The sequence below is a fragment of the Giraffa tippelskirchi genome, chromosome 5 (assembly GCF_054371585.1).
Source record: "Giraffa tippelskirchi isolate mGirTip1 chromosome 5, T2T-mGirTip1v1.2.pri, whole genome shotgun sequence".
Classification (NCBI taxonomy): domain Eukaryota; kingdom Metazoa; phylum Chordata; class Mammalia; order Artiodactyla; family Giraffidae; genus Giraffa; species Giraffa tippelskirchi.
Window position 1 is genome coordinate 186,250,394 of NC_137279.1, and position 12,241 is coordinate 186,262,634.

General features: G+C 45.6%; 1 protein-coding gene across 2 annotated transcripts in view; it reads left to right on the forward strand.

The window, feature by feature from the left end:
- EFHD1 (EF-hand domain family member D1) overlaps positions 1 to 12,241 on the forward strand; it is a 43,172-nt gene that overhangs the window by 25,938 nt on the left and 4,993 nt on the right. For both annotated transcript variants that reach the window (XM_081490969.1, XM_081490968.1), the window contains exon 3: positions 7,013 to 7,147. In XM_081490969.1, the coding sequence (XP_081347095.1) occupies positions 7,013 to 7,147 (135 nt within the window). The remainder of the gene's footprint in view (positions 1 to 7,012; positions 7,148 to 12,241) is intronic.

A 12,241-nucleotide genomic window follows, 5' to 3' on the forward strand; every position in this document is an offset into this window, starting at 1 on the left:
TTATACAAAGGATCTTACCCTCTGCCCTGAACCTTCCCCTCCAAAGAAGTCCAAGATAGGTTTTTGGTCTTTGAACCCCTGAAATTGTGGGCAAAATTGTGTACATACAGAAATCTTCCTGGAAGAGTACGTAAAGATTCACCTGATCTCCCAATGGGTGAAAACCTCAGCCATTGTTATTTTGGGGAATAAATCTCGAGGTCACTGGGTTTCTTCCACAGCAAGAATGCAGCTCCACAAGGAAGGGAATTGCATGTCTTGTGTTTTTGAGTTTTATCGAAAGGTTTTTAGATATATCCACGACCTAGTATTAGAATAACTTTGGCGACACCATCCAGCCTGAAGGTTTGGTCATTAGCCCAGCTGCTGTGGTCTCGTTTTCAGTCGTATCTCTTTTGGGGCCCTCGGAAGCTGAAAGAAGAGAGGACAGACCTTGTTTTCTGGTGTTTAACCTTGGTTATTCCAGAAAGAGTGGAGTGCTGGCATCCTGGTTTCTGAGGGTGAGAACTTTGGCCAAATACTGGTTTTTTGTCCAGGCTAGATAGGGCCTTTGGATGCTCTTCCTGGTGGGCGGTGGGGTCTCTCTGCAGCTGAGTTTACAGCCATGAGTCTCTTCCCCAGCTGACCGTGCCTCTCACTGCTCACAGATCAACTTCAGAATCTCCCATCTCTTCCTTTCCTCAACTGGCTGATGCGGAGATAGATCATGGAAAACCTGTGTTGGGCATAACCCTCAGGATAATCTGCTGCCAGGCTTCTCATTTCAGAGCTAAGGAACTAGAAGACCAAAAAGGTCAGCACTTGCCTGAAATCAGGTCCTGGCTCAGGCCTGGGCCGGGAAGACAGCCTGCCGCCATCATTTACCACGTTCAACTTTGCAGCTGCCTCTCTGGTTCCCTTGCCTCTCATTTTTATTACTACAAATTAATAATTTACAAATTAATAATAATAATATCAATCCTTTGTATTATTTATGCATCATGCTAGGCATTACCTCTTTCTTTCCGATGTCTCAAGTGGTAAAGAATCAGCCTGAAACGCAGAAGACGTGGGTTTGATCCCTGGGTTGCGAAGATACCCTGGAGGAGGAAATGGCAACCCACTCCAGGATTCTTGTCTGGGGAATCCCACGGACAGAGGAGCCTGGTGGGCTATAGTCCATGGGGCCAAAAAGAGTCAGACATGACTGAGCACGCATAACGGCAACAATAATCTGGGTCCCCCTGGGATATAGAAAGGAAAGGATTTTGCCTTGGTGAAGCTTTGGAGGCACCACTGGGGAAAGAACTTCTGTGGCAAAGTTTTAACCTCAGGGAAATGGAAATCGAGGGATCTTAGACGTCTGTGCAAGTTACCAATTGAAAATCCCTCCCCTCTGTTTTACCCAGGAGCCACCCACCTGTGCCCCTCTCTGTTTCCAAGATGCTCAGTTAGCTTTTGGTTAGCTGCTGGTTTGACCGTTTCAATCTGAGGCTTGGACATTTCCAAAGGGTTTTGTTGTGGGTCCTCAACCCACCTACAGGCCTTCAGTGGTGTTCACGTTCACTCTTTGTCAATTCAGAGCCCCACTGTGGCCCCATCTCTAGAAGTTGTGCCCAGAGGTACAGATTTGGAAGTGTGGATGCGTTTCCCATTAGTACTCCACAGCCCGACCTCCTGCTCTTAGGATTTCACTCTGCTGGTATCCACCCATGTTGTAAGCCACTAGTGGACTGATGCTGAGTTTGTGTAATGAAAAGAGGTGTACATTCCAACCTCCATCTTTTCCATACAGAGCTGCATAACTGGAACACATTATTTCTCAGCCTCAGTTTTTATGTCCTTAAAATAGGGCTGTTAACAGCTTTTGCTCAGGACTGTTTTGAGGACAAAGTTCTCTTTCTATGCCTCTATCAGTTAGAATGCTTGACTGCTAGTGATGGAAAGAGAATGCTAGCTAATTTAAACAAGGAAAGAACAAATGACTCTTGGTTCACATACCTAGGAGATGAATAAGTGAAAGTGTTTTAGACACAAGTAATCAGAGATTTTCTCTTGCTGTATCTTGATTGTGCTTTTTTCTACATCCTTTCTTTCCAAATAGGGTGTTTTCCCTGGTGCCTGCCAAGAAGGTTGCTGGCAGCTCCAGGCTACATTGTCCCAGGGGATGGAGGGCTACTTCATCCCAGAATCGGTAGCAGTCTCAGAAGAAGGCTTCTGATTGGCCCTCATAGGGGCACATGCCCACCTCCTGGACCAATCATTGCATCCAGAATACTGTGATTGTTTAGATCCAGGTCATGTGCCACAGGGCATCATAGTCAACAGCTCCACCACCATCATCACATGTGACAGGAGCTGCCAGATAGACAAAATGGCTCATTTCTATAGTGCCTTCCTGACCTGACACTTAGTAGGTGCTTAGTGAGTTTATATTCCCTTTCTTTTTCTTTGGATTGACTTGACTGAAGTGCGTTACATTTAAAGAAAAGTGCTTTGATACAGAAAGTATGTCTCCATTAAGCTCCATTTTGCTACTTTCCCCCAACGTTCAAGAGAATTGATCTTTTTTTAAAACGTTTCTTTTCCAATTATGAAAATAATGTGTGCACATTCAGGGTATTTAACAAGATGGCACACATGGAGCCTTTAAAAACGATGATCCAGCACAGTGTTTGATGACCAGAGGACAAATGTTGACAGTGTGAGAAGCAGGAACAAAAGCAGATTTCCAAACTATGTGTAAAATATAATTGTTTGCGTTTATGGTTCATGTACATGTACAGACATGTAGGAGAAGTCACAGGATGCACTGGAGTTAGCAGCTCTATCTCTGTAGCTCTAGGGACCTAGAATTGGATTCCAGGCACTCCCCACCTCAGTCTCCTTTGGAGGCAGACAGAGAGGGCTTAATATCTTCCTCCCTTTTTCTTGTAGTCCTTATTAATTCCATTACATCTGTCTCAAAGCAGAATTGCTCCAAGACCAGATGTGTGGTGGTTTTGTACAAAGGCTGGATAAGGGGTTTACTAGATTACCTGTCAGTCCTGGGAACTAGGTGGCTTCCCAGGTGGTACAGTAGTAAAGAATCCACCTGCCAGTGCAGGAGACCCAGGTGGGAAGATTCCCCTGGAGGAGGAAATGGCAACCCACTCTGGTATTCTTGCTGGGAAAATCCCGTAGACGGGGGAGCCTGGCAGGTTACAGTCCATAGGGTCTCAAAGAGTCAGGCACAACTGATCACACGCGCACATGCATGCAGAAGCACACCCTGGAATCTGTAGGTCTTCTTCTCTCCTCCCACCCTACCTCCTTAAGAGGGTCCCTGGCAGCCCAGGCTGTCCTGGGTTGCACCCCTGTCTGTTTATGGTTAATTAGACTGTGGGTGGACCCCTTGCCAGACTAGGTCAACTGGATTCTCTATCTGGGAATTTGGGGCTGAAGTACTGCACAGTGGCTCTGCAGGTGGCTCTTCCTGCCAGGATAATCCAGTGTGGGGTGGCCATTTTCTACCCTGTGGTCCAGACACAAGAGCTTGAGAGAGAATGTGGCCTCCAGTCTTGAACACATTGGCTATCCCCATTCCAGTCTTCATCCAGGCCACTGTATTTTGCCCTTGGCTTTTGAGCTATCCTATTTGTATAATGAATACCTCCTTTTTGCTTAAGCCAACGAGTGGGTTTCTGTCACTCGCCACCTAAGAGCTCTAACTAATGTGGGGAAGTGTTTGCATCACCAATCAGAGCCACGGAATTAAAAATTCCCTTAAATTCATCACAAGCATTTGCTAGCTCATGTCTGAAACTGCTTTTTAGCTTTGTGAGTTCTCTCTGTTTCTCTGTTTTCTGCTTCTCCTTCCCTCCCCCCTCTTTGCTCAGAGTCACAGTTAGGACACTTTCCAATTCTCTACAACATACCAGTCTTTGTGGACTATAAATAGGAAGACAAACAAGGCTGGGCAGTTGGAGAAATTGTCATTCAGGGGTTGGTGATTGTGATACATTAAATGGAAAAGTCTGGCATGCTTTATGGAAGGGTGGACATTTTCAAGTTGAGCTGGATCTTTTTTCTTTAACTGGCTGGGTCAGGGAGACCCCTAAGTTATGGGAGAGCTGCTGGTGGTCACCTGTGAGCTGGCAGAGTTGAGAGTGAGCACACGTGGCCAGGATCCACTCTGGGAAAGGACTGTTGAGGATTACTTTAAGCCCTTCTGTTGGTGGTGCTGTTTAGTCATTCAGTCATGTCTGACTCTTTGTGATCCCATGGACTCTAGCCCACCAAGCTCCTTTCTCCATGGGAATTTTCAAGCAAGAATATCGGAGTGGGTTGCCATTTCTTCCTCCAGAGGATCTTCCCAAACCCTTCTGTAAACACCTACATTGTCATCTCTGCTGCAGAGTAAGAAAAATGAATTTTAGAGAAGAGACTCCCCTGCCCCAGGTCACTAGGATTGTTGCTAGGCTGGGGGCGGTTCTCTGTCTTTCCTAAGCTGCCTCCCTGGGAGGGAGGGATGACCTGTTTTGTGTCTGCCTGGTGGAGAATTGGGGAGGAGGGTGGTTTCTGTAACTAACTGCTTTAAGGATACGTAGGGGACCGAGAGATGGTTGGGTATTTTACTCTTTCCCTCTATCTGAGGCTCACGTGTGCAGGGCTCTTCAGTCTCTTCTACAAGAGCCCACTCACCACCATCCCTCAGCCCTCTTGTCCCCCATGCTATTCTTGGGGGAACCTCCCCTCCTTCAACAAGCTTGACTTCCTAGTCTTCTTTGGAGCCAGTGTTCTGGCTCTGAGAGTCTGCCACAAACTGAGTCTTTGCCGGCCTCTAGTGAGAGAGTTTGAAGCTGCAGGTGGGTGACCATGGCATTTCTGTCGAGCCAAGCTGACCACAGTGGCGGCCTCCTCCGTGAAGCTGAAAGTCCTGCAACATCTTGCTTCACCGGTTGCTTTGTTTTTGGCGAAGTCTACAGCGGAGTTAGGACCCTCGAAGCAAAAATGGCAAAGAAGGACTTGTTGGCAAGGCGTTTTGGGGTGGTGACGGTGGAAGCTCGGACTTTGACTTAATGAAACATGCTTCCCTCCAGGCATTAAGAGACACTCAAGTTGGAATTTGGAAAAAGCGCATTGAGGTCGTCTTACCTCTCACTCTGCTTTAGAAAATGTTCTTTCCTCTTGGGGAAGACAATCTTTAGAGGAAAATTGAAATTTCCCTTTAGGCATACATATTGTGTGTGTGTGTGTGTGTGTGTGTGTGCGCGCGCGCGCGCTCTCAGATGCTAAGTCATGTCTGACTCTTTACAACCCCATGGACTGTAGCCAACCAGGCTCCTCTGTCCATGGATTTCTCCAGGCAAGAATACTAGAGTGGGTTGCCATTTCCTCCTCCAGGGCATCTTCCCAACCCAGGGATCGAGCCCACGTTTCCTGCCTTGGGAGGGGGATTCTTTACCACTGAGCCACATGAGAAGATCTATTCTTCTTAGATGGATAAATTATGGAAGTGGTATAGAAGCTATTTGACAAATTCACAGAAAACTTTTAAAGAAGAGAAGTAAAAAAGCCATAAAACTGCCTTAGGGGTGATGGAAGGACATGCAAGGGGTGAGATAGAGCAAGGACTGTTCTTTCAGGTTGACCTATTTATTTATTTAAAATGTATTCTCCAGAGGTCTTCGTACAGACTAACTTTAAAGACAAATTCATTCAGGTCACATTTTGAATCTTCAGGAAGATGATGGATTATTCAGTAAGTGGTGTGGGGATTACTAACTAACCATGTGGAAGAAAATAAGGTTAATGATCAACTTCACATGACAGATCAGAATAAATTTCAGAGATTAAATATTTACATGTTTTTTTTTTTTTTGAAAGAGTCCTAAAAGCTGTAGACCAAAACACAGGTTTTTGATTGTTTCTGTAACCTTGGTGGCAAGGAAGGATTTTCTAAGCATAACACTGGTGAGAGAAAAGCAAAGATTGATAGCTTTTGAAAAAAATTTTCACCGTAAACAAAATCGAAAGGCAAGTGACAGAGCTAAAGTAGAAAACACCGAGAAAGGTAAATAGTTTAACACCAAAATGGGACACAAATGGGAAATAGGAATGGTTTCTTAAAATGTCAGAAATATTAAGTTATTTAGTTTTAAAAGTAGTACTTACCAATCTACTGGACTTTTTCTTTCATGGCTGTTAAGTAGGATGTTGCCGATTTTTGCTTTTATGGATAGTGCTTCTTCTTAAACCATTTTATGTAATGTTTTTATGCTATATAACATTTATGTGCATGTTTTAAGGGATGGATTCCAAGCAGTGGAATTAATGATTGGCAGGGTGAAAGCATTTTGTTTTTGGTAAATATTTCCAAAACGCCCTCCAAAAATTTTGATTCAGGTTACACTCTCATCAACATGAGGGTGCCCCTTCCCCTACATCCCTGTGGGAAGATGGGCCTTTTAAAAAAAAAAACCAACGTATATATTTGTTTGTTTATTGGCTGCAGTGTGTCTTCATTGCTGCCTGTGGGTTTTTTCTAGTTGCGGCCAGTGGGGGCTACTCTTGGTTGTGAAACGGGCTCTAGGGCGAGCAGGCTTCAGTAGTTGTAACTCCCGGGCTCTTAGAGCACAGGCTCAGTGGTTGTGATGCCCGGGCTTAGTTGCTCCTTGGCACGTGGCATCTTCCCAGACCAGGATCGAGCTGGTGTCCCTTGCATTGCAAGGCAGAGTCTCAACCACTGGACCACCAGGGAAGCCCCTTGTTTTGTTTTTTGACTGTGTCTCGAGGCATATGGGATCTCAGTTTCCCCAACCAGGGATTGAAGCCACATCCCCTGCAGTGGAAGCACTTAGTCTTAACCACTGGACTGCAGGGAATTTCCCCATGTTTTCAGTGTGATAAGGGAAAAAAATAACTTGTCACATGGACATGTATACACCATTTGTAATAGGCGTGGCTGTAATGACTGTAGCTCGGGTCAGAGGGGACTGTTGTAAATCTCTCCGTGACGTTGACTTTGACCCTTACCAACCTTCCCCTGCAGTTCCTGCTCATATTCCACAAGGCCGCTGCGGGAGAACTGCAGGAGGACAGTGGGCTGATGGCACTGGCGAAGCTTTCTGAGATTGATGTTGCCCTGGAGGGCGTCAAAGGTGCCAAGGACTTCTTTGAAGCTAAGGTAGGTGCCTCCTTCCTGCACAGCACAGTCCCTCTGTCCCTGCACCCTGCCCAGCCGAGCTCCCAGCCGGCGACCAGCTCATCAACTCCCCCAGGACAAGGGAAACGGCAATTGCTTAAGCATGTGAGATTGTAGGGAAAGGAGAGTGTGTGTCTGTGTGCCATCTGAAAATTAAAAACGAAATGGGAAAATGGCCAAACGGCAAATGCCTTGGATCCTGGTTTCAGATTTTTTTTTTTTAATTTTTAACTGTGCTGGGTCTTCATGGCTTCTCAGGCTTTTCTCTAGCTGTGGTGTGCAGGTTCTCACTGCAGTGGCTTCTCTTAGTTCGGAGCATGGGCTCTAGGTCACTCGGGTTTCAGGAGCTGCAGCATGTGGGCTCAGTAGCTGTGACTCCCAGGTTTTCTAAAGCACAGGCTCAGTAGTCATGGTGCATGAGCTTAATTGCTAGGCAGCACGTGGGAGCTTCCCAGACCAGGGATTGAACCTGTGTCTCCTGCATCGACAGGCGGATTCTTTACCACTGAGCCACCATGGAAGCCCCACCTCTCCTGGCTTATCCCAGGAATTTCTTTGCCCAGAAACAGAGTGTCCTGGGTGACACAGCCCAGCCTGTTCAGGCCTCAAAGCGGCGCGCTCTCTCCACAGCTCTTGTGATGCTGCGTGGAGACAAGAGTCCAGCATCTTTCTGCCAGGCAGACCCTTATCCATTGTGCCACCAGGGAAGTCCCTGCCTCGAGGATTTTATCCTTCAGAGACACTCATGCCAATGCATATGGATGTATAGACAAAGCTTTTCATACAGTGATGTTGGTAATAGGGGAGAACTGAACGTAACGGAAATGTCTGTGACCCGGGAATTGAGTTCACTGTGGTTCACCCACACATTTACACATGCTACAGCTCTTGAAGAATGAGATGCAGCTGCATTTACGTTTGGTCGTTGTTCAGTCACTCAGTCATGTCTGACTCTTTTCCACCCCATGGACTGCAGCACACCAGGCTTCCCTGTCCTTCACCATCTCCCGGAGTTGGCTCAAACTCATGTCCATTGAGTCGGTGATGCCATCCAACCATCTCGTCCTCTGTCATTCCCTTATGTGTGGACAGGTGTCCAAAATGAATTAGGCAAAACAGTATACTTGAAACCCAATTTTGTGAAATAGTAAATACAACCTGGACAATTTTATACCAAAGTATTAGTAATAGTGATGTCAGAGGAACTGACTTTTTAAAATAATTTTGTGAGGCTTTATAATGTGTGTGCATTATTTTTACAACCAGGAGAAAAGATGAAAAGAATAACAATAAAAATTTTTGAACGTGCTCTGTCTATACGTCTGCCTCCTCACCCACAGATTCAAAGGCAGAGTAGGTGTGTTACCTTTGTAATTACAGTGCCTGGCTAATAATGGCCCTCAAGAAGTGTTGGCATGAATGACGAATGGAGGAAATCATCGCCCGAATTTGGGAGAAGGCCATAAAGGAGCTGACATTCGTGACAGATGTTAAGAGATGAATGGGGTTTCACCTTGTAATCAAGGAGGAGAAGGCGTTCCTGCCGTGGGAACTGTGAGAGCAAAGGCTCTGAGGCATGGGGTGGGGAGGGGCAGGGAGTGCTTGGAGGCTGCCCCTGTCCGTACTGGACGCAGCTGGACAGGAAGCTCTGGGCTCCCCTGAGGGTCAGGCTTCCCCCAGCCTGTGGATCACCAGAATTATCTGCTGACCGGCTTCCCAGGCCTCACCCAACTCTCCCTGGGCTCTGTGGGTGTATTCACTGCATGGCCGTTCTTGGAGAGCAGGGCCTTGCACTGATCAGCTGTGGGTATAATGGGGACAGACTTGCCTGGGGAGAGACTAAACTCAGGGAGGCTTCGTAGATGCCTGGAGAAGAACTGTAGGTCTAATGAGGAGTGTGACAGTGGGCTGGGGAGGAGGTGAGGATGCATCCCAAACCCCCCAGAGCTCTCAGGGTTAGGACTTCCCTGGTGGGCCTGTGGTTAAGACTCTGTGCTCCCAATGCAGGGGGCATGGGTTCGATCCCTGGTCAGGGAACTAAGATATCACATGCCGCACACTGCAGCAAAAAAACCCCCAAAACTTGGTGTTCACGACCATGTGATTGGAGGTGGAAAGTAAAAAGAAATAAGATTATTGGAGCTGTGGGGCCAGGGGTTGATGATACTAAGAAAAATCAAGACAAGACCCCTGTCCCTGAATGTGAATGATTTAGGGAGGAAAAGTGGTAATCTGGGTTTTACTGTTAAGTCTGAGGTGACTTCAGGCAAGGGAAAGTCCTGCCCTTCTATCTGAAGGGCACACTGTGGTTTGCTACTAGTTTCTGCTGTCCTCTTGGACAGAACTTGGCCACGCCCTGTTAAATGGGAGGCTACAAAATGCCTTTTTTTCTTTCCTGGGGATCCATGTGTCCAGCTGCAATTCTGCTACTAAGGGAGACAGGCATACTAAAGACTGTAGTCCTGGAATAATCTCTTCCACGCTTGTCCATTCCTGAACTGACTCCTGGCAAGCACTGCAATATTGTTACTCTGATTGGCTTCTCTCCTGGAGCCCAAGGGTGAGGCCAGTCTTCCCTAGGCCCTTGGGCCATGTGCTAGGGAAGCATCTCATAGAAAGAAACAAAGGGAGAAGGGAGAATGGATGTTCCATGGACAACCAGCCACACAGACCACAGGCACTATCGTCACAGGATACAAGCTGAAACCCGAGAACTAGAGGGAATTGACTAAGGGCAAAACTGTCATGGAGACTGGAGCGGGAAAGGAAAAAACCGCAATTACAAGGAAACCCTGGAGAAATGCTAATATGGAGGACAGGAGCAATTTCAAGAAGAGATCGAATCAGATGAGGTTGGGGCAGAGGTGTTGGGTCCAGCAAATGGGTCAGTCGAGAATTCTGAGAGATGGGGTTCACTAGGGAGGGAGGGCAGATTGTAACAGGGTAAGGGGTGGGTGGGAATTGGGGGGGAAAGAGCCCTGATACCTGGCTTTTTTTTGTCTAGAAGGTTGGCAGAGGAGGCCTAGACAAAGTGGGGATGGTAGCTTAGGATCAGGAAAGAAACTTTTTTTTTTTTAGCCTAGAGAAGGTAGATGTTGGCATGTTTCTAGATCACAAGGAAGTGATCCAGTGAGAGGAAAACATAAAGAGTGGGGTGATTGATGGGACAAGTATTTGGAGATCATAGAATCAAGAGGAGAGGTGGACTTTTATAGTGGAGGAGAAGGACCCCAAGTAAAATAATTGCACAGGTCCCCAACCTTCCTCTGACCTGGCCAGGAATGGGCAGGTGAGGTGATTAGCAAACATGTGAATGTTGATGGTGACCCTCTGCCCTCCACTTCAGATTCAGGTCATATCTAATCCTCATACAAGCTCTCTGCAGGTAGGTGTTATTGACCCACTTTGCAGGTGAGGAGACTGAGGTTTAGACAGTGGTTTGTTGATCAATGTTTAACAACTGGTTCTCTGGACAAAGTGTGTATATATATGTATAATATATGTTTATATATTATACATATATATATATATATATATATATATATATGGGCTTCCCTGATAGCTCAGTTGGTAAAGAATCCACCTGCAATGCAGGAGACCCCGGTTCAATTCCTGGGTCAGGAAGATCTGCTGGAGAAGGAATAGGCCACCCACCCCAGTATTCTAGGGCTTCCCTTGTGGCTCAGCTGGTAAAGAATCTGCCTGCAATGCAGGAGACCTGGATTCACTCCCTGGGTTGGGAAGATCCCCTAGAGAAAGGAATTTATATATATAAGTTCTTGTATATAAGAAGGGATATATGTATATATATGCCTAAGTTTATTATATATTTTGCTGATAAAAAGGATACATAGCATGAAATTTACAAATAGTAAATACACACTATTTTTATTGTAGATTTCACAGTCTATTTTTTTAAAATGGCGATGGTTTAGTTGCTACGTCATGTCTGACTCTTGCGACCCCATGAACTGGGAACCTATCAGGCTTCTCTGTCCATGAGATTCTCCAGGCAAGAATACTGGAGTGGGTTGCCACTTTCTTCTCCAGGGGATCTTCCCAACCCAGGAATCGAACCCGGGTCTCCTACATTGCAGGCAGATTCTTTACTGACTGAGCTACAAGGGAAGCCCGAAGAGCAAAGTATTTTAAAAATACTTATTTTATTTATTGTGTTGCATTGGGTCTTCATTGTGGCATGCAAACTCTTAGTTGCAGAATGTGGAATCTAGTTACCTGACCAGGGATTGAATTCTGAGTATTGGGAGGTCAGAGACTTAGTCATTGGGCTATCAGGGAAGTCCCCCTTATAGGCTATCGATTCTTAAAGAATAACTCCTTTATTTTTGCTGGACTCTTGTGTATGTAGGCAGTCTACGATTGCAACTGACAAAGGAATGTAGTTCCGGCATACATGTTGGTTAGTATTTTGTTTAATTTATAAGAAAAAAGTGAAAAGGCATGTGTCAGAACTTCATTCATTCTTCAATAACATGAGCAACATCCTTGATGAATTTAATAGAAGTTTCTAAATATTGGAAGAACAGTCTTTCCATTTTGGAGCTATTTATAATGTGAAGGCTACAGACACTACACATGTTTACATTTAATCCGCATTTTTAACATTCTCCATCACTTTCTCAAGAAAAGATTGTCTAGACAGTCACTGAAACAATAATCAAACCCTTGTTTGTAGCATTGTTCATCCAAGGTGTGAATACCCCTCCTGAGATTGCTTTCAAGCTATCGACAGGATGCCTTTGAACATGGGGTTGGGACAATTCATGGTACCAGGTCATCATACCCGATTTCCACCTTAGAGATGTGATAGACTTAGATAACCTCGAGGACATAGATAGTAGTAAAATGTAGCACAATCACCAGAAAATGATGACTTTTAAGTATGTATTACCTTTGCTTGTAATATAATTTTATTGTGAAAGTATGTAAATCTAATTTTTAACAGTGGTATATTTAGCAACCAGCTCATAAAATTCCTGAAAATCAAACAACTGGCTTGCAAGCAGGTAGTGGCCAGTACACCTCCGGTCCCAGAGATGTTCAATGAAGCGCCCA